This window comes from Triturus cristatus, chromosome 2_2, assembly GCF_964204655.1.
Source record: "Triturus cristatus chromosome 2_2, aTriCri1.1, whole genome shotgun sequence".
Taxonomy (NCBI): domain Eukaryota; kingdom Metazoa; phylum Chordata; class Amphibia; order Caudata; family Salamandridae; genus Triturus; species Triturus cristatus.
The window spans coordinates 40,390,322-40,413,715 of NC_140582.1; the positions used below are offsets into that span (position 1 = coordinate 40,390,322).

General features: G+C 52.8%; 1 protein-coding gene across 8 annotated transcripts in view; it reads right to left on the bottom strand.

Moving 5' to 3' along the window:
• LOC146861800 (uncharacterized) overlaps nucleotides 1-23,394 on the bottom strand; it is a 1,595,865-nt gene that overhangs the window by 112,529 nt on the left and 1,459,942 nt on the right. For all 8 annotated transcript variants that reach the window (XR_014978338.1, XR_014978334.1, XR_014978336.1 and 5 more), the window contains one exon: nucleotides 6,118-6,159. Coding sequence is in view for 1 of the 8 variants with exons in the window: in XM_085643197.1 (XP_085499323.1) it covers nucleotides 6,118-6,159 (42 nt within the window). In the remaining 7 variants the exon portion in view is untranslated. The remainder of the gene's footprint in view (nucleotides 1-6,117; nucleotides 6,160-23,394) is intronic.

The following is a 23,394-nucleotide window of genomic DNA, read 5'->3' on the forward strand; positions in this document are numbered from 1 at the left end:
TAGACTCATCAGAAGTCATAGAAGATTTTTAGAGGTCCTCTTAGCCACAAACCCCACCTACTTTGAGTGCATCAAAGAGGATACAACATTGTGTAACCTTGTGCCCAAAGTTTTAGCCAAGATATTTACATCACAATCAGTCATTTAAATAGGTCGTAGCTCCTAAAGTCCAATAGGTCTTTGCCAACCATAGAAAGAATTTGCCTTGAGAGACATATGTTGCAGTGAGCCTGACATCTCCCCCATTTTAAAAGCTATGTATTGCATTTTTCATAAAGTGACGTTCACTCAAAGATAAGTCCATCCCTTCAGAGCTATAAATATTTTCATAGTAGGGGAATGCCTTGGTTATCTCACCTGGAAGGGTAGGCAGATCTTATTGTCACCTATGACTGGGATAGCCAGTTGTGCCTCCCTCTGCTGATATCCTAGCAAAAGAAGCCTACCCACCTTCTGCCCTCATTTGGAACACCACCCTTTCATTTTCACCAGGATATTTATGTAAAGAAAGTGTTAAGGGAGAATGTTTCCCTCTCCAGCTGTTGTTGTTTAATGGGACAGGGACATCATTGTACTGTGCACTTAAGGATTTTATTGATTACTCAAGGTGGGCTTGCTCTGCCATACATGTTCTACTAACTGTCGCAGAATCCCTCATCATAAGGCCTCTCCAAGTTGCCTTGCCAGCAATTCAGAGCATCTGACTGAGAGCCCAGAACTTTCATATCATACTTGTAAAGTTTGACATGTGAAATTACTGTTTCCTTTGTCTCTGTCTATTTATACCTTTTGATCTGCATTCTCCAAAACACCGAAGGAGGCCAAACATGTCACAGATTAAGCTGTATCAGAACGAGTGAGTAATACAATATGACCCCCGCCGAGATCTCACATTGTTACACCAGTAACAGAAGTGAACCTCAGAGAGAGGATAGTCATTGCGGAAACACATTCCATGTACCGCAGAAGAAATGTCTTTCAGGCATCCACAAGACTATGAATCACTCACAGGGATGGCTTTAGCACTAGTGAAACCCAGTGCTACAATCTTTTTGGTCACCCCCCACCCCTCCCCCCGTAGGACCTCCTCCTCGGATTCCCTCACTACCACCCGGCAAAAGGGTCCCTCATCTCTCCATTGATCCTCTCGCAAAGACATTTCATTTGTTTTAAAGTGCTGGTAACGGCTGGGTTTCCTAATCCACTCGGCTCCCCACATTAGATACAGATCTGTTCTTTGCAGCAGGCATATTATCCCTCTCTGCTACTTTATGGTGAGTCAAAACTGCGACAACAAAACTCTAAATTCTCTTTCTAGAGTTATCGCAACATTTTTACTAATGCCTGAAAGCTCGACGCACATGGAACTCTCCAGCAGGTGCTTTTAAATCTTAAGTTATTGTTTAACACAGCGCACCCTCTGAGGTCATTATCTCCCTCCAGGGCAGCACCCAGTGCGGCCGCACCAGTCGCACCTCCCTAAAGACGGCACTGAGCACCCATTAGGTCCTTCAGAAAGGCCCTGGTGTGCTGACTGCATGTAACCAAGTATTTAGCAAATAATGGGTCCAGGGACAGATTCCACTCTCCCCAGGCCATTACATACATCGAACCACATTAAATGTAGAGAAGAAGAATTTGCAAGAGTTAGGGTCATATTTCAAGCCAACAAAGTAATATCCCTGTCTATAGCTTAACAAATATGTATCTAACAGATGGGTTAGTCAAAGAGTTAAGAATCTTGTGTTATTTTATTTTTCTGGTCAGAATTGTTGCCCCACATAGTTCGGCAAGTTTTCGTGTGTGCTCGGTACGAGTGAGGCTCTTTTTAATCACACGTCCAACCCAGTCAAGTTTGAGTTTCTCTGATTCAAATGCCGATAGGTGAATTTCTTGAATGAGGCAAATATCTATTTTTAGGTGTTTAGGTAATATTTCCGTGATATAATTTTTCTTTTGACATAATGTGACATACTATTCACATTTGTTGTGTGCAGATTTAGATTCCGTATATAGGTTTCCCGATTTATGCCCTTATATAGGTACACTTCACATTGCCCTTATTTGGACATAGAAATCCAGCCCTTATTTAGAAATTGTCCGTACAAACCAAATACAGGCATGGCCACCTACATCCGTCCATCCACGTCACAACAAATTCTTGGAAAACCAGACCCATAAGCCTTTAGGAATTTCCCTCAGCTTGAATATTGATTTCTCCAAGAACTCATTAAGTATGCATGAACATCTATTCCTTAGGGGTTCATTTATGACGTTCCTCTGCCCGACTTTTACGTCAATACTGGCATTCCTAGACACCTTCAAGGTATAAATATACCAGCACTTGCCCTGGCAAATCGCGGTTCCCAGAGGATTCGATCCAACCCAGACTACGCGGTTCACCGCGGCAAGTTCAGAAGGAGATCGAGTTCCAGCCTGATGCACTGACCTGACGCTGCCATCCTCCTCGCAGAGAATCCAGCTCCAGTGCTCTCTGACTTCCCTTAAGGGTGGTTAGACTATCGAGTCCAGCAAAGAGATTCCAACCTCTCTCATTCTAAGGTATGGAGCTGACTAGAACTTAGAGAAACTTTTGGCAACTCTTGGCTAAACTAAAATATAGCTAGCTATACTTTAGAAATGGCACCTACTTCAAACCTCGTACTGCACTTAGGTTAGATACACTGGGGTAGAACAATTTAGAAGCATCAGATGAGTATCCCATTTTAGCTTATGTTATTTATGTATGTATTTTGATTAATATATGTCATAGCTACAAACCATGCTATTGAAGTATTATTTTATCTTACTGCTAACCTCGTACATATTGTACTTCTTCGCAGTCTGTCTTACGATTGTAGCAATTCCTATCTCTTGCATGAGAAATAAGACTGTTCAATAAACCCTTTTATTGAAACGCCGGGCTCTCTATTTCTGTGCAACTCTGTAGAAACGAAGCATGCACGATTGACTGAGTGAAACTGTTATCTATTATTTCCACGATTCTGAGACTGTTCCGATTCGAAAGGGAAACAAAGTTGTCATGTTTATGTGGTTGTCAGAGACTAATCCCTTCTTCTATATTCGAGAAGTTTCTAGTGACCTCTGAGTTAGCTGGCACACACAATTAAGTTTAATATATTCGATAGAGACATACTGACCTTAGTCCTATGTCAAATCTATAGTGTATGTTATTCCAATGCGCAGAGCCTATCAGGGATATAGGAACTACAATACACATTCATCAATAGATTTGTCAGGTCATTATAGGTGCTCCAAAGAACTGCCATGCATGATATTCAGCGAGACAAACACTCCCAATCAATAACATGTAGTAATGAACTAGGGCCCAGACTTACTACGTTTTTGAAGTGGCGTTGTGTCAATTTGTCGCTCAGCCCGATGCCAAATCGACTTTGCAATTTACCAAGTGATACAAAGGCACTTTGCCTGGCTCTGCGTGGTTTAACGGCCACCATAATGAACCTGAGGAGAAACACTCTATATTGCTTTAATCAGGGCTAAAGTCCTAAAAAAAGAACTCACCAAGTTAGGCAGAATGGGTGTGACATCACTGTGTGTGACATCACAGGAAGGGACATCATTGTGTGTGACGTCACAGCGCATGAACGAATGTGGTATCACAGGATGTGGATCACACCCATGACCTCACAGGAAGTGACACCAGATCTTAAGACCTCACATATGTTCAGCTGGTCTATCATGAGTGCATTTGAGAATGTTAGAATATTAAAAAAATAATAATTGCATTAGGATTGTTGCAAAAAATTGAACCCCGACACAAAATCTGGGCCTCACCTTCTACATTTATTTCTTTTAAACTCTGTCACAAAGAAATTGGCAACATAGCAGTACACCTGATGTGCTTAATTGGTTGCAATATTTAAAATAATTTATGGGGTTAAGGCACCTGTTGCAGAGATCTTTGTGTGCAAGCTAAATCTCAGGGAATAATAATGGTAAGATAACTCTGGAGGATAACATATTTGCTGGAGACATCTGTGTTTTGCTTAGTCCTAATTTTCAATCAAAGTAGCATTGAGGGTTAATATGTCTCCTGCAAAGCACATTATGTAACACACAGATCATAGATTTTTGTTTTATGTAAATTGGTAACAGAGTTACTGCTTTTAAGACAGAGATGCTTTGTTACTTGCAGTTCTTAAATTGTAATCTTTCTAATATGGCACACTGAGGTATGAAAAACAGGGGGCTCTTACACCTTGTAACCCTCTCGCTGTCTTATGTAACACATCTTTCATATTGATGTACACTCATATGATTTATTGCTAAAGTGTAATCAATACATGTGATGTAAAGCGCCCTGACACCCTGCATTGGGATGAGTAATGACACTACTCATCCCAATGCAGGGTGTCAGAGCGCTTTACATCGCACGTATAGAAATAACAATTTAAATACCACTATGTTGTTGTATTTCTTTTATAGCACTTTAGCTCTACTGTAGTGCTAAAGCGCTATAAGAGAAATAAAACTGTGGTGATATTCAAATTATTATATGTGCAAATACTGCGGAGACCAACACATCTGACATTCTTATAGTCCATGTATATCTCTTATATAAAGGGACTGAATAAAGTCAAAAGTATTTATCTCTTCAGTACCTGTGAAGTGATAAGATGCGCGCTTTGTTTCCCATGCATTGCATCTATGTGTGAGGCTCCCGTTAGCTCTCAGACATGATACTCCAAGAAAAAGAGGCCTAACGAAACTTGATGGGGCCCCACTGCAGGGTACGTGGAGAGGCCCCCTCCGAACTCAATCTGGAGTTCTTCAGCAGAAGTGCGGTGCTGAGGGGGCCTCCTGGAGCTTGGGGGCCTACCCGCACCGCAGGGGCTGTCGGGGCCTGTGTTACCCCCCTGCTAATGGCCCCTTAACTCCAGCTTTTGTTATGGGCGAAGCAGGACTCTGATGAGCCCCTCCCCGCCTTCACTTTGCTGCTCGCACAAAGCAGACAACCAGCAGGCGCTGCTGAAAGTGTCACTGTCTCAGAAAATGACACTGGGACAAGTTCAGCATATCTGGAGAAGTAGGTAAGGCACGTAGCACTCCGCTGAAAGTGGCTAGCTGTGCGGAAGGGTAGACAGCGTCTACCCTCTGAAAATGGTGGGTAGACGGCATTTACCGTCGATTCGAGCCTTGGCTCAAATAAACTGCAGCAAAAGTATTAACAGAATTATGCTTGACTTTGTCGACTAAAGACAGACTTCCTGCAAATGTTGAACAATTACAGATGAGTTACTCGTTGCTTGGTGATCGTCACTGTGATATTTTCCACATTGTCTTTAATGCACGTGTTTGTGTGGGGCGGGTTCATACTCTGAGTTATCAGGTCCCCCTCTCTTGGTACAGTAAATGTTTTTGTTTTAAATTCATGGTTGCCCATAGTGTAGCTGCAGGATCAATTCCCCAATATCCATCCAAGGAAGTTGAAATGTGTCCAGATTGATGCATGCATGAGACTTTATGCTGCTGCAGGTTTAGATGTTCTTCTCTGTATGCGCGGGAAGCTTAATCCTCTGATTGCTACCTGTTCTACTTGTTTGGAAGCATGGTCTTCTACAACACGCTTTGCATCTGGATTGTGTAATTGATGGAACCTTGAACTGTCGATGCCTGTCTCTGGTTGTATTTTTTTCTCTGCCCATACCCTACCTGTACTGTGTTAGTGAAACTTGGTAAAAACATTTTCCTTATACCAAAGCCAAAACGATAAGCATTGTCATTGCTTGTTTTTGTTTCATCTGCTCCTGACTATGGTGCATCAGCATCCTATTGGAAATTGCAACGTTTTGGAAATCACAATATACATTGTTGAAACAGTCCTTCACAAAGTTGAAATTTTTCGTAAATATGAAAATAGAATCACAAAGTAGATACAGAAAAAAACATTTTTGCTGTGTATGGACACTGAAAAAGGGAAGAGGAGGAAGGCAAGGGGCAATTGAAACAATTAGCCATAAAATAGTTGACTATGCCGCAACAGATGTTACACATTATCCTAAGAGGAATCATAGATCATTGCATCATTATTTTTTCTATGAGTCATTATAACAAATTTCTTACAACACTTACTGGCATCACCAAACCCATCCTTGGCATTGGCCGAGGAGCGTCCTAGGGATGACAAAGATAAATAAAACTGAAATTCAACGATTTGATAAAGATATATATAGAGTACATGCAAATTATTAACTTATTAACTATTACTGCAATATGTAAGACCAAGCATTGGCAAGGCAAATATGTCTCACTATCTGAAGCCCTTTCTCTTCCCTTATGATGTATAAGAAGCTTCAAAATGAATAGAAATGCATTTAAACCCTGGCAGTGAAAGAGTTTTAGAAAATAAATGGCATTCACATTTTCATGTCTTTCAAAAGCTATAATCAGCACTTTCCCAGTGCAGACTACAATACCTTAGGCTGTTGCTAGGCGGGCGCAAATGCCTTCTGTAATAAGCTAAAGTACTTTAAGAACTTACTTGAGGTTCCATATGCACTACTTTCTACCTTTTTACAAAGCAACCACCTCAGGAAAGTCACAAGATGTACTCACTGCAGGGGCAGAAGAAGGTTAGGTATGGTAAGTTTGTTAAAGTAGGAAGTGCAGACTGTATATGATAGGTTAGATATTGTAGGCATTAGGTATGATAGGCAATGTATGGTGTGTTAGGTATTGTTGGTAGGTAGAAATGGAAAGTCAGGTATGGTAGAAAGCTATGTTACATGTATGTTATGGTAGGTATGGCATTTTAGAGATGGTAGGTGAATAGGTATGATAGGTACGCATGGTAGGTGTGAAATGGTAGATAGCTTAATGTTATGGTACATATGTTAGGCTAGATAAAGTAAATGAGATATGGTAGTTCTAGAAGGTTAGGTACGTAGGTATGATTGAGAGATAGAACTGGTAGGTAGGTATTGCTATGTATGTACGAAAGGTTATGTATGTTAGCTATGGAAGGTATGGCAGGCTACTTATGAGTGACTTAGTAGGTGAAGTAAAATAGGTAAAGTTCGGTGGGTGTGTTAAGTTGTGATGAAGCGCTCAGCTTTTTGAAAATCCTGGTGCAAATTCAGGCTCCAAAAAGTGATGTCTGATGAATGTTCAGTTTGAACTGATTCTAAACAGCCACATCACTACATTTCAATAATATGAAGCACATTAGGCTCCACAAGGAAGACAGAGAGTGGCAAGGGTTCAAATCATGAAGATTTATTTAAGGATTTAGGAAAGTTACCTCTCAAATCATCAAAGAAGGTATGAGTCAATAATCGATTCATGCATGCAGTAGACAATGTATCGCTCAAAGCCATTCAAAAGTCTTAACACAAAGACAAACCATAATAAAGTTGTCTTGAAAAAACGTTAAATAAAATTGGTTCTCCCATAAAGAAAGCACCCTACTCTGCTAAATCAAGGAAAGGCTCTGCTAGTAACTCAGGGAAGGGGGATTCTTGCTAAGAGTCAGGTAAAGGAGATGGCACAGAATTGTAGTTCTGGTCTACACTGCACTAGCCTAAATCACACAATTCTTACATTTGATACAGCTATACCTGGTGCCCTATAACAAACATATGAGAGTTATGGCCCACAAAGATAATACAATCAATTATTTTCTCAAGCTCCTACACAATGATGCTTCTCTAAAAGGTCTTTAAAGTTGCAATTATCGGCAACATAATGAGATACATTGGACCAAGATGTACTCTGCAGGTTAATTGCAACAGCTCACACATTCCAAAAGTATCATGTATGTTGGACAGGCCACACGAAGGGCTTGCTCCCTCCCCGCATGACAGGGCCCAAGCCCCGGCCCGCCAGGCGTGACCCACAAGAATCACCCGCACCCCGTCCCCCGACGGAGCTCCTGCCCCCGGACCTCCATGTATCACGGGACCGAGCCACCACCGGCTCCCCCGGCCGGCTCAAGCCGCCATCTTGGGCCCTGCACCACGAGGCCGCGTGGCCTCCACCCGACCCTAACCCTGGGCCTGGCCGGCCCCGACATCCCGGCACCACCATCCATCCAGGAGGTGAGCGGACCACTTGGCAGGTCAATGGGAGAACGAAGCGTCAAGGGCTCTCCCCCGCCAGGTGCCGATCGCCTCCAGCTCCCCCAGGCACTGGCTCCACCCCCTGCTGGGTGTCTGGACACCTCCATCCCGGGCCCTCCGACCTCCAAGTGCGAGGGTCCGGACATCAAAGGGCGCCAGACCTATAACTAGGGCAGCTCCAGAGCAGGACGACAGTTGTATCCTGGAGTCGAGAGACACCGAGAGAACTCAGCCTTGACGGACTACTGGCGCTGCCGTAGCCCTACCTTGTGAACTATCGTCCTGCCTGCTGGCGCTGCCGCGGCCTTCTGCAACATCCATCCTCGTCGGGACCTGCTGGCGCTGCCGCGGCCCGTTGTAACGACCATCTTCACCGGGACCTGCTGGCGCTGCCGCGGACCGTGTACCGACCATCTTCACCGGGACCTGCTGGCGCTGCCGCGGACCGTGTAACGACCATCTTCACCGGGACCTGCTGGCGCTGCCGCGGCCCGCCCCAGCTAGAACACCGAGCTCGAGGATTGTGAGCTAACCACCATACCACCTCAACTACCAGACTGGTAACCAGACTGTCCCGCTACCCCCTTTCCCCACCTTGAGAGACTTGAATCGAGGGGACCCCTGAGTCCAGACCTCCTTGTACCATTTCATCGTACCGTAAGAAATTGTCTATAAAGAACGCTGAATCTTCTCCTTGTGTGGTGTCTGTCTGTGGGGGGGAAGTTATTTATCTGTACGATCGCTGGAGACGGCTCTCCCCGGAGACCTCTCCCATTGTCCTCGGCCGACCCTCCCGGTCCGTCTAACATTGGTGGCCAGCGGCGCGATCCGAATCAATGCGGAATCGTACAGAGAGTAGCTCACCCCACGACAAAACCACGATGTCAGCCAAAGATAGCGGTTCCACTGACAAGTTCCAAATGGATAAGCTGGAAGAATATAGCCACCGCGAACTTAAACAATTCTGCATGGAACTAGGCATTGCTACCACCGGCCTAAGTACCAAAGACGATTTGAAGCGCGCCCTTGAGTCGTGGGCAGAAACTGGGGTCACCGGATCACCCGACCAAAACAGTGTCGCACCAGAGGGGAACGCCACGGCTCCCGAGGAGCGGGGAACGGGCCTCTCGCAGGAGGAGATCCAAGAAAGAGAAAGAACCAGATTACATGAGTTGGAAATGGCACGACTCAAGATGGACGGGGAACTAAAGTTAGCCGAGCAGAAACTAAATCTAGAACATCTGCGGCTCCGAGAAGAACGAGAAGAAAAACAGAGACAGAGAGAGCTCAAGGAAAAAAGAATAACACTCGAACACGAGCGCAAACTGGCGGAAATAGAACTTCGGAAACAGAATAAAGAACCGGGGGTGCCTGAGCGACCGCACACCCCGGGAGCAACCGAGAAAAAAGTCCACATCCCCAAGGATGTTGTCCGAGAATATGTCCGAGAAGACGACATACAACAGTGGTTCAAAGCCTACGAGATCGCCATGACCTCCCACCGGATCGACCGGAGTGATTGGGGAGCCGGACTATGGGGGAGGTTCGTCAACGATGGCCGCGATGCCCTATTGCAGCTCCCAGATCACCAGATGTCGTCCTACGACCACATGAAGGCTGCCCTCCTCACCCGCTACGGCCTCACGCCCGAGATGTACCGCCAGAGGTTCAGAGACTGCACCCGGATCCCGGGTACAACTTGGGTGGAGTACGTCAACTATTTCAGCCGAGCCTTCGAGGGTTGGATCAAGGGGAGCCATGTAACGACCTACGAGCAACTCTTTAACCTTATGGTATGGGAGCACCTGTCGAACAACTGTTTCGTCGAGCTCAGGCAGCACCTCCTCGACAGTAAATTGACTGACCCCCGGCAACTCGCCGCCGAAGCTGACCGATGGGAAAGCACCCGAGTGGGCCGGAGAGGACCACACGAGCAAAACCGAAACAACCCAGGCCAGCACCGTCCCCGGGGAGGAGGAGGAGGCCAGGGGCGAGGGAGAGACACCATCCCGGCAACACCCGTGGCCAGCACCACGCCCCCGGCCGGCCGGGGCAACCCCCCGATGCGCCCGGGGTTCCGAGCCAACGTCACGTGCCACCGATGCCAGCGAGTCGGCCACTACGCCAATGACCCGAGCTGCCCGCAGAACCAAACCCCAAAGCCCCACCAGGTAGCTGCCGCCGCCCTGGGGGGAGAATGACTATCAGAGGAACAGGAAGAATATGAGCCGGCCCAGCAGGAGTGGGAACCGGCCGCCATGGTTCTAGCGTGCCTAGGGGGAAAAGACATGGTCCCGCGGGCTCCCCTCCCCGCCAACACCCGGAAATATGGCCAGTGGGTGACCATTAATGGACGTCGGGCCGAGGCCTTACGTGACACAGGCGCCAGTGTGACGGCCGTCCGCTGTCACCTGGTGAAGCCCGAGCAGATCATTCCGAACATTCTCTGCCCCGTCCGCTCCGCCGACAATTCCGAAAGTCTGTGTCAGATGGCCTGCATCCCCTTCGAATGGGGAGGGGTCTCCGGCCTGTTGAAGGTGACGGTCCGGGATGATGCCCCCGTGGACTGCCTCCTGGGGAATGACCTTGAGAGTTCCCCGTGGGCCACCGTCGAAAGAAGAGAGCACCTGGGGATGCTGGGCCTCCCGGACTGGGCCTGCGTAACCACCCGGTCCATGGCCGCCCGGGCCGTCCCCCGATCAGAAGAACCAGAATGGCCAGCACCTCCGCCCCCGGTTGCCCCAGTAGAGGACAACGACGAGACCAACCCCCCAGAACCAACGGCCGAAGGGGTCGCGCAACCCCCGGACCTTCCCGGCCTGGCTCAGTGGCGTCAAGAAGGGGGGCCCACCCAAGAACAGTTCCGCCAGGAGCAAAAGACCTGCCCCTCTCTCGAGGGACTCCGCCGGCAAGCCAGCGCCCAGAGCGCAGGGGACTCCACCGGAACTCATTGGGTCTATTGGGATAACGACCTGCTATACAGCGAACAAAGAATCGCAGAGCTAGGGGCCAGTCGAGTGCTGGTGGTACCTCTCCGCTTCAGAGACTTCCTACTAACTCTGGCCCACGATGTCCCCCTGGCTGGACACCTGGGCCAGGACAAAACCTACAGTCGCCTAGTGACTCACTTTTTCTGGCCGAAGATGCGGAACGACGTCCTTAACCACTGCCGGTCCTGCCCCACGTGCCAGGCCAGTGGGAAGAGCGGCCGTAAGCTGAAAGCCCCTCTGCAACCCTTCCCAGTGGTCACCACCCCGTTCGAGAGGGTAGGAATAGACATTGTGGGGCCCCTGGACCCCCGCACGGCACAAGGACATAGGTTCATCCTGGTACTGGTGGACCACGCCACCCGCTACCCCGAGGCGGTGCCCCTGCGAACTGTAACAGCTCCGGTGGTTGGCCGGGCCCTAATGGGGATCTTCTCCCGGGTGGGCTTCCCCCGAGAAGTCGTCAGCGACCGAGGCACGAACTTTATCTCCAAATATATGAAGTCCCTCTGGCAACAGTGCGGGGTCTCCTACCGATTCACGACCCCCTATCACCCCCAAGGGAACGGACTAGTGGAGCGATTCAACCGCACCCTCAAGGGGATGATTGGGGGATTGGAAGAGCCCCTCCGTCGCCAGTGGGATGTACTACTCCCGTGCCTCCTCTTCGCCTACCGAGAAGTTCCCCAGAAGTCCCTCGGCTTTAGCCCTTTCGAACTCCTGTACGGGCACCCTGTGCGAGGGCCCCTCAGCCTGGTCAAAGAAGGTTGGGAGATGGCCTCCCTAAAGACCCCTCCAGACGTCTTCAAGTACCTCCTGGCCCTACGCAATCAGACCCGGCGCTTCAGGGAGATGGCCAAGGCGAACCTCGAGGCCAGTCAGGAGGACATGAAAAAATGGTACGATCACAATGCCTCCTCCGTCGAGTTCGAACCTGGTCAACAAGTGTGGGTGATGTCCCCCACCGAACCATGTGCCTTACAAGATAAGTGGACGGGGCCCTTCAAAGTGGTCGAGCGCAAAAGCCCCGTCACTTACCTCATCGACATGGGGACCCCCCGGAACCCCCTCCGGGTCCTCCACACCAACAGACTCAAACCACACTTTGTGCGCTCAGAACTCAGCCTCCTGATGGCTACGGACAGTGGGGCGGAAGAAGACTCCGAACCCCTCCCGGATCTCCTGAAGACTCAGGAGAACGACGGCTCCGTGAACGGGGTCCGGCTCTCCGATGCCCTCACCCCAGAGCAACGCCAGGGCTGCCGGGACCTCCTGCTGCGGTTCACTACACTGTTCTCCCTCACCCCCGGGATCACCCCTTGGTGCTTGCACGACGTGGACACCGGGGACAGTCCCCCTATCCGACACCGGGCCTACCGCGTGCCAGATCGGGTACGGGCCTGCATCCAAGAGGAAGTGGCCAAAATGCTCACGATCGGGGTCATCGAGCCCTCGGACAGCCCCTGGGCCAGCCCGGTTGTACTGGTCCCCAAAGCCGCTGCCCCCGGCACCACACCTGAACTGAGATTCTGCGTCGACTACCGGGGCTTGAACGCTGTCACCCGGACCGACGCTCATCCTATCCCCCGAGCGGATGAATTGATCGACCGGCTGGGGGCCGCCCGCTACCTCAGCATCTTCGACCTAACAGCGGGCTACTGGCAGATCGGTCTCACACCCCGGGCTCAGGAACGGTCCGCCTTCTCTACCCCCGATGGCCACTACCACTTCAAGGTCATGCCCTTCGGCATGAAGAATGCCCCCGCTACTTTTCAACGTCTAGTGAACCAGGTCTTGGCGGGGCTCGAAGAGTTCAGCGCCGCCTACCTGGACGATATCGCCGTGTACAGCCGCCACTGGTCCGACCACCTCCTCCACCTCCAAGAGGTCCTGCAGGCCCTCCAGCGGGCCGGCCTCACGATTAAGGCCGGCAAATGCCAAATTGGTCAAGGGTCCGTGACCTACCTCGGGCACCAGGTGGGAAGCGGGCTGGTGGCCCCGCTGCAACTTAAAATTGCTGCCATCCAGTCCTGGCAGCCCCCCGTCAACCAGACCGAGGTCCGAGCCTTCTTGGGGCTCACCGGCTACTACCGGCGGTTCGTGAGGGACTACGGCAGCATTGTGGGGCCCCTCACGGGTCTCACGTCCAAAAACCAGCCGAAGCGGATTAACTGGACCCCCGACTGTCAAGCGGCCTTCGAAAAGCTGAAGGCCGCCCTGTGCACCGCCCCTGTGCTCCAGGCCCCCGATTACAGTCGGGAATTCATTGTACAGACAGACGCCTCCGACCACGGCATCGGAGCGGTTCTTTCCCAACTGAACCCCGAGGGTCATGACCAGCCGGTGGCCTTCATCAGCAGACGTCTCCTGGCCCGAGAACAGCGCTGGAGCACAATCGAGAGGGAGGCCTTCGCAGTGGTGTGGGCCCTCAAAAAGCTCCGGCCCTATCTCTTCGGTACCCACTTCCGGGTACAAACCGACCATCGACCCCTGCAGTGGCTGATGCAGATGCGGGGGGAGAACCCAAAGCTATTGCGCTGGTCCATCTCCCTGCAGGGAATGGACTTCACCGTGGAACATCGACCGGGCCAAGACCACGCCAACGCGGATGGCCTGTCACGCTTTTTCCGCCTCGACGAGGAGAGTCCCCAGGAAGATGGGTGACTCTCCCCGCCTTCAGCTGGGGGGGACGCATGTTGGACAGGCCACACGAAGGGCTTGCTCCCTCCCCGCACGACAGGGCCCAAGCCCCGGCCCGCCAGGCGTGACCCACAAGAATCACCCGCACCCCGTCCCCCGACGGAGCTCCTGCCCCCGGACCTCCATGTATCACGGGACCGAGCCACCACCGGCTCCCCCGGCCGGCTCAAGCCGCCATCTTGGGCCCTGCACCACGAGGCCGCGTGGCCTCCACCCGACCCTAACCCTGGGCCTGGCCGGCCCCGACATCCCGGCACCACCATCCATCCAGGAGGTGAGCGGACCACTTGGCAGGTCAATGGGAGAACGAAGCGTCAAGGGCTCTCCCCCGCCAGGTGCCGATCGCCTCCAGCTCCCCCAGGCACTGGCTCCACCCCCTGCTGGGTGTCTGGACACCTCCATCCCGGGCCCTCCGACCTCCAAGTGCGAGGGTCCGGACATCAAAGGGCGCCAGACCTATAACTAGGGCAGCTCCAGAGCAGGACGACAGTTGTATCCTGGAGTCGAGAGACACCGAGAGAACTCAGCCTTGACGGACTACTGGCGCTGCCGTAGCCCTACCTTGTGAACTATCGTCCTGCCTGCTGGCGCTGCCGCGGCCTTCTGCAACATCCATCCTCGTCGGGACCTGCTGGCGCTGCCGCGGCCCGTTGTAACGACCATCTTCACCGGGACCTGCTGGCGCTGCCGCGGACCGTGTACCGACCATCTTCACCGGGACCTGCTGGCGCTGCCGCGGACCGTGTAACGACCATCTTCACCGGGACCTGCTGGCGCTGCCGCGGCCCGCCCCAGCTAGAACACCGAGCTCGAGGATTGTGAGCTAACCACCATACCACCTCAACTACCAGACTGGTAACCAGACTGTCCCGCTACCCCCTTTCCCCACCTTGAGAGACTTGAATCGAGGGGACCCCTGAGTCCAGACCTCCTTGTACCATTTCATCGTACCGTAAGAAATTGTCTATAAAGAACGCTGAATCTTCTCCTTGTGTGGTGTCTGTCTGTGGGGGGGAAGTTATTTATCTGTACGATCGCTGGAGACGGCTCTCCCCGGAGACCTCTCCCATTGTCCTCGGCCGACCCTCCCGGTCCGTCTAACATTGGTGGCCAGCGGCGCGATCCGAATCAATGCGGAATCGTACAGAGAGTAGCTCACCCCACGACAAAACCACGATGTCAGCCAAAGATAGCGGTTCCACTGACAAGTTCCAAATGGATAAGCTGGAAGAATATAGCCACCGCGAACTTAAACAATTCTGCATGGAACTAGGCATTGCTACCACCGGCCTAAGTACCAAAGACGATTTGAAGCGCGCCCTTGAGTCGTGGGCAGAAACTGGGGTCACCGGATCACCCGAACAAAACAGTGTCGCACCAGAGGGGAACGCCACGGCTCCCGAGGAGCGGGGAACGGGCCTCTCGCAGGAGGAGATCCAAGAAAGAGAAAGAACCAGATTACATGAGTTGGAAATGGCACGACTCAAGATGGACGGGGAACTAAAGTTAGCCGAGCAGAAACTAAATCTAGAACATCTGCGGCTCCGAGAAGAACGAGAAGAAAAACAGAGACAGAGAGAGCTCGAGGAAAAAAGAATAACACTCGAACACGAGCGCAAACTGGCGGAAATAGAACTTCGGAAACAGAATAAAGAACCGGGGGTGCCTGAGCGACCGCACACCCCGGGAGCAACCGAGAAAAAAGTCCACATCCCCAAGGATGTTGTCCGAGAATATGTCCGAGAAGACGACATACAACAGTGGTTCAAAGCCTACGAGATCGCCATGACCTCCCACCGGATCGACCGGAGTGATTGGGGAGCCGGACTATGGGGGAGGTTCGTCAACGATGGCCGCGATGCCCTATTGCAGCTCCCAGATCACCAGATGTCGTCCTACGACCACATGAAGGCTGCCCTCCTCACCCGCTACGGCCTCACGCCCGAGATGTACCGCCAGAGGTTCAGAGACTGCACCCGGATCCCGGGTACAACTTGGGTGGAGTACGTCAACTATTTCAGCCGAGCCTTCGAGGGTTGGATCAAGGGGAGCCATGTAACGACCTACGAGCAACTCTTTAACCTTATGGTATGGGAGCACCTGTCGAACAACTGTTTCGTCGAGCTCAGGCAGCACCTCCTCGACAGTAAATTGACTGACCCCCGGCAACTCGCCGCCGAAGCTGACCGATGGGAAAGCACCCGAGTGGGCCGGAGAGGACCACACGAGCAAAACCGAAACAACCCAGGCCAGCACCGTCCCCGGGGAGGAGGAGGAGGCCAGGGGCGAGGGAGAGACACCATCCCGGCAACACCCGTGGCCAGCACCACGCCCCCGGCCGGCCGGGGCAACCCCCCGATGCGCCCGGGGTTCCGAGCCAACGTCACGTGCCACCGATGCCAGCGAGTCGGCCACTACGCCAATGACCCGAGCTGCCCGCAGAACCAAACCCCAAAGCCCCGCCAGGTAGCTGCCGCCGCCCTGGGGGGAGAACGACTATCAGAGGAACAGGAAGAATATGAGCCGGCCCAGCAGGAGTGGGAACCGGCCGCCATGGTTCTAGCGTGCCTAGGGGGAAAAGACATGGTCCCGCGGGCTCCCCTCCCCGCCAACACCCGGAAATATGGCCAGTGGGTGACCATTAATGGACGTCGGGCTGAGGCCTTACGTGACACAGGCGCCAGTGTGACGGCCGTCCGCTGTCACCTGGTGAAGCCCGAGCAGATCATTCCGAACATTCTCTGCCCCGTCCGCTCCGCCGACAATTCCGAAAGTCTGTGTCAGATGGCCTGCATCCCCTTCGAATGGGGAGGGGTCTCCGGCCTGTTGAAGGTGACGGTCCGGGATGATGCCCCCGTGGACTGCCTCCTGGGGAATGACCTTGAGAGTTCCCCGTGGGCCACCGTCGAAAGAAGAGAGCACCTGGGGATGCTGGGCCTCCCGGACTGGGCCTGCGTAACCACCCGGTCCATGGCCGCCCGGGCCGTCCCCCGATCAGAAGAACCAGAATGGCCAGCACCTCCGCCCCCGGTTGCCCCAGTAGAGGACAACGACGAGACCAACCCCCCAGAACCAACGGCCGAAGGGGTCGCGCAACCCCCGGACCTTCCCGGCCTGGCTCAGTGGCGTCAAGAAGGGGGGCCCACCCAAGAACAGTTCTGCCAGGAGCAAAAGACCTGCCCCTCTCTCGAGGGACTCCGCCGGCAAGCCAGCGCCCAGAGCGCAGGGGACTCCACCGGAACTCATTGGGTCTATTGGGATAACGACCTGCTATACAGCGAACAAAGAATCGCAGAGCTAGGGGCCAGTCGAGTGCTGGTGGTACCTCTCCGCTTCAGAGACTTCCTACTAACTCTGGCCCACGATGTCCCCCTGGCTGGACACCTGGGCCAGGACAAAACCTACAGTCGCCTAGTGACTCACTTTTTCTGGCCGAAGATGCGGAACGACGTCCTTAACCACTGCCGGTCCTGCCCCACGTGCCAGGCCAGTGGGAAGAGCGGCCGTAAGCTGAAAGCCCCTCTGCAACCCTTCCCAGTGGTCACCACCCCGTTCGAGAGGGTAGGAATAGACATTGTGGGGCCCCTGGACCCCCGCACGGCACAAGGACATAGGTTCATCCTGGTACTGGTGGACCACGCCACCCGCTACCCCGAGGCGGTGCCCCTGCGAACTGTAACAGCTCCGGTGGTTGGCCGGGCCCTAATGGGGATCTTCTCCCGGGTGGGCTTCCCCCGAGAAGTCGTCAGCGACCGAGGCACGAACTTTATCTCCAAATATATGAAGTCCCTCTGGCAACAGTGCGGGGTCTCCTACCGATTCACGACCCCCTATCACCCCCAAGGGAACGGACTAGTGGAGCGATTCAACCGCACCCTCAAGGGGATGATTGGGGGATTGGAAGAGCCCCTCCGTCGCCAGTGGGATGTACTACTCCCGTGCCTCCTCTTCGCCTCCCGAGAAGTTCCCCAGAAGTCCCTCGGCTTTAGCCCTTTCGAACTCCTGTACGGGCACCCTGTGCGAGGGCCCCTCAGCCTGGTCAAAGAAGGTTGGGAGATGGCCTCCCTAAAGACCCCTCCAGACGTCTTCAAGTACCTCCTGGCCCTACGCAATCAGACCCGGCGCTTCAGGGAGATGGCCAAGGCGAACCTCGAGGCCAGTCAGGAGGACATGAAAAAATGGTACGATCACAATGCCTCCTCCGTCGAGTTCGAACCTGGTCAACAAGTGTGGGTGATGTCCCCCACCGAACCATGTGCCTTACAAGATAAGTGGACGGGGCCCTTCAAAGTGGTCGAGCGCAAAAGCCCCGTCACTTACCTCATCGACATGGGGACCCCCCGGAACCCCCTCCGGGTCCTCCACACCAACAGACTCAAACCACACTTTGTGCGCTCAGAACTCAGCCTCCTGATGGCTACGGACAGTGGGGCGGAAGAAGACTCCGAACCCCTCCCGGATCTCCTGAAGACTCAGGAGAACGACGGCTCCGTGAACGGGGTCCGGCTCTCCGATGCCCTCACCCCAGAGCAACGCCAGGGCTGCCGGGACCTCCTGCTGCGGTTCACTACACTGTTCTCCCTCACCCCCGGGATCACCCCTTGGTGCTTGCACGACGTGGACACCGGGGACAGTCCCCCTATCCGACACCGGGCCTACCGCGTGCCAGATCGGGTACGGGCCTGCATCCAAGAGGAAGTGGCCAAAATGCTCACGATCGGGGTCATCGAGCCCTCGGACAGCCCCTGGGCCAGCCCGGTTGTACTGGTCCCCAAAGCCGCTGCCCCCGGCACCACACCTGAACTGAGATTCTGCGTCGACTACCGGGGCTTGAACGCTGTCACCCGGACCGACGCTCATCCTATCCCCCGAGCGGATGAATTGATCGACCGGCTGGGGGCCGCCCGCTACCTCAGCATCTTCGACCTAACAGCGGGCTACTGGCAGATCGGTCTCACACCCCGGGCTCAGGAACGGTCCGCCTTCTCTACCCCCGATGGCCACTACCACTTCAAGGTCATGCCCTTCGGCATGAAGAATGCCCCCGCTACTTTTCAACGTCTAGTGAACCAGGTCTTGGCGGGGCTCGAAGAGTTCAGCGCCGCCTACCTGGACGATATCGCCGTGTACAGCCGCCACTGGTCCGACCACCTCCTCCACCTCCAAGAGGTCCTGCAGGCCCTCCAGCGGGCCGGCCTCACGATTAAGGCCGGCAAATGCCAAATTGGTCAAGGGTCCGTGACCTACCTCGGGCACCAGGTGGGAAGCGGGCTGGTGGCCCCGCTGCAACTTAAAATTGCTGCCATCCAGTCCTGGCAGCCCCCCTTCAACCAGACCGAGGTCCGAGCCTTCTTGGGGCTCACCGGCTACTACCGGCGGTTCGTGAGGGACTACGGCAGCATTGTGGGGCCCCTCACGGGTCTCACATCCAAAAACCAGCCGAAGCGGATTAACTGGACCCCCGACTGTCAAGCGGCCTTCGAAAAGCTGAAGGCCGCCCTGTGCACCGCCCCTGTGCTCCAGGCCCCCGATTACAGTCGGGAATTCATTGTACAGACAGACGCCTCCGACCACGGCATCGGAGCGGTTCTTTCCCAACTGAACCCCGAGGGTCATGACCAGCCGGTGGCCTTCATCAGCAGACGTCTCCTGGCCCGAGAACAGCGCTGGAGCACAATCGAGAGGGAGGCCTTCGCAGTGGTGTGGGCCCTCAAAAAGCTCCGGCCCTATCTCTTCGGTACCCACTTCCGGGTACAAACCGACCATCGACCCCTGCAGTGGCTGATGCAGATGCGGGGGGAGAACCCAAAGCTATTGCGCTGGTCCATCTCCCTGCAGGGAATGGACTTCACCGTGGAACATCGACCGGGCCAAGACCACGCCAACGCGGATGGCCTGTCACGCTTTTTCCGCCTCGACGAGGAGAGTCCCCATGAAGATGGGTGACTCTCCCCGCCTTCAGCTGGGGGGGACGCATGTTGGACAGGCCACACGAAGGGCTTTCTCCCTCCCCGCACGACAGGGCCCAAGCCCCGGCCCGCCAGGCGTGACCCACAAGAATCACCCGCACCCCGTCCCCCGACGGAGCTCCTGCCCCCGGACCTCCATGTATCACGGGACCGAGCCACCACCGGCTCCCCCGGCCGGCTCAAGCCGCCATCTTGGGCCCTGCACCACGAGGCCGCGTGGCCTCCACCCGACCCTAACCCTGGGCCTGGCCGGCCCCGACATCCCGGCACCACCATCCATCCAGGAGGTGAGCGGACCACTTGGCAGGTCAATGGGAGAACGAAGCGTCAAGGGCTCTCCCCCGCCAGGTGCCGATCGCCTCCAGCTCCCCCAGGCACTGGCTCCACCCCCTGCTGGGTGTCTGGACACCTCCATCCCGGGCCCTCCGACCTCCAAGTGCGAGGGTCCGGACATCAAAGGGCGCCAGACCTATAACTAGGGCAGCTCCAGAGCAGGACGACAGTTGTATCCTGGAGTCGAGAGACACCGAGAGAACTCAGCCTTGACGGACTACTGGCGCTGCCGTAGCCCTACCTTGTGAACTATCGTCCTGCCTGCTGGCGCTGCCGCGGCCTTCTGCAACATCCATCCTCGTCGGGACCTGCTGGCGCTGCCGCGGCCCGTTGTAACGACCATCTTCACCGGGACCTGCTGGCGCTGCCGCGGACCGTGTACCGACCATCTTCACCGGGACCTGCTGGCGCTGCCGCGGACCGTGTAACGACCATCTTCACCGGGACCTGCTGGCGCTGCCGCGGCCCGCCCCAGCTAGAACACCGAGCTCGAGGATTGTGAGCTAACCACCATACCACCTCAACTACCAGACTGGTAACCAGACTGTCCCGCTACCCCCTTTCCCCACCTTGAGAGACTTGAATCGAGGGGACCCCTGAGTCCAGACCTCCTTGTACCATTTCATCGTACCGTAAGAAATTGTCTATAAAGAACGCTGAATCTTCTCCTTGTGTGGTGTCTGTCTGTGGGGGGGAAGTTATTTATCTGTACGATCGCTGGAGACGGCTCTCCCCGGAGACCTCTCCCATTGTCCTCGGCCGACCCTCCCGGTCCGTCTAACAATGTAAAAAAAACATTTCACATAAGAACAGAAATGAAGGGCATGTAAAAATAGTGCATTTGGAGTCAGACTCTTCTGGAAAAAGAAAGACACATCATATAAGGCAACATAGGAACTAGGCGTTAGCCATTTTAAAATGCAGACCTGCATTAGCTATAGTCAATCTGAAAAAAATAACACACAATAAATATATTTTTTTCTGTGTTAATTTGGATATAAATTTAAAAAAATGAATTATTAAAAAATTCCCTTCAGTTGGTATGGTGTGTTTGATAAAGCAGGTAGGTTTGATAGAATAGAGATGGTAATTTACGTAAGGTCCATGTGGCAGGTTGGCATGTTTAATCTGTACCCTGAAAGGAAGGTGTTGTGAAATCGAGACAAAAGGGGACGTTTTTATTGAAAGAGAAAAACTTAAAAAACATGGACAGACTCTTCAGACAAAAGGGCAGTGTTCTAGTAGTGTGTTTTAAACAAGTCTGCCTATGCATCTTTAACTAATGAACAAAAATATCTATTAACCAAAGAACATGATATTTTGACAAAAAAATAAAACAAATGAACATTCAGGAATCATGAGTTAATAGCAGTGTGTCTTTATTTTCTAATGGAGTTTATATTTTATCAAATCTGTCACAAACTGTACTTCTATTTTCGGGGATCATAATTATTAGGCGTGCTGGAATTTAATTGGGGGAAAAAGGCTCAGGATTTACAGATATTTGTGCTGTCACTCCTCAAACACTTAGGGGTCCTTTATAAGGAGTTTGCCCCGCCAATGCGTCAAACATTTTGACACATCGGCAGTGCTGTCACCACTCAATATTAACAAGGTGATCTATCTTGGAAGATGAGTCACTTTTTGGGGCCCTGTGTCAAAAGTAACCTGCGTCGAAACTGCCTCAGTATTAAAATATGCAGGTTAGGCGTTCCATAATAATTTCCACCGTAAAACTGTTGCATGGATATTTATGACATTTTACCAAAGTGACGCAGATAAGGCTTAAGTGGCGCAGAGGTCCGATAATGTGAAAACCACATGTAGGAAATTGACCATGGACATGGCTACATAAAAAGAAGCTGTACAGGACAATGTTGCAACCACAACTAGACCATAGAGGAGGTAATTTTGCAGCTGAGAGACAACTACTACCATCCACCCCACACCTCCCCACCACCACAAAGGCAAACCAGGAGAAGGGAGCACGTTGCTCGCCAGCAGACTATTCTAGTAGGACTCAGGGAGGATGAGGTAATCGCCTATTACCGGCTGAGGAGTCAGTCCATTGTAGAGATGCTACATATGATTGCATAAATGCTCAAGCCAACAGTTGACAGGTCTACCAACATCCTTCTACTGGTGAAGCTCATGGTGGTGCTATACATGGTGGCATCAGGGTATTTCCAGATAACAGCCGCCAGAGTGGACGGAATATTCCAGCCATCTTTCTCCTCATGCCCTCCCTCCATCCTGGCTGCCATCAACCGTCTGACACCCCACCACTTCCTCTTCCCAAACACCCAGGATTTGTAGCTGGAAACCAAGCAAGGCTTCTATACCATCACGGGGTCCCACATAAGCTGGGTGGCTTGAACTGCACACATTTCCAACTGGTTCCCCCTGCAGCCATATTCCATCTCTACAGGAATCAGAAGCAAACCAACCCCATAAATGTCCAGGCCGTCGTGGACCATCAGAGCGTCTTTACCAACGTGCTGGCCAAATACCCTGGGAGTGTGCATGACACATACATATTCAGGCACTCCATCATAAAGGACCGCTTCCAGAATGGACAATATGGGAATGGCCCACTTGTAGGTAAGCAAAACTCAAGTATGTAACACACCCATTTACAGTTAGAAATGGATGACATAATAACCATGACTGTGTCTGGTGACACAGATAGGAACATAAGTTAGAGGGGTGTGGCTCATACATGCACAATGCATCATGGTACATGTGTCATGCAAACCCACAAGTTACCAATGTCAAGACACACAAAGCCACTATGGCTGCCGTTTAGTGGTGAAAGGGTACAGAGCAATGCATTGCTGGGCCAAATGCTATGTAGCATTGATGTGTGCAACAGTGGCGGAGCTAGCCCTTGTGCTGCCCGTGGCGGTCACTGCTTTTGCTGCCCGGCAATGTAAAAGAGCAGGGGGGATTGCTAGCGGCAACGTGAAAAGAGCGGAGGTTGCTGGCGATTTTTGCGTAGCCGCCCGCGGCGGTTACATTAAAGAGCGGGGGTCGCCCCCAAAACTCATGCTGCCCCCCTTGCTACGCCACACGGGAGGGGCTCATGGTGGTTGTGGGGGTGTCTACATGCTACTCCCATGGTTCATCAAGCATGTCATTTATCCCACCACTCACATATGTGGTTTACCATAGACATATGCATGTGCAAGTGTAAGTCATGTCTCCAATGTCATTACCTTGCTAGGGAGGATCAACTGCCCAAATATTAGATCCTCAATCGGCCTGTTCACACATGTAGTGGGAGCACATAACTTAGAGTCATTA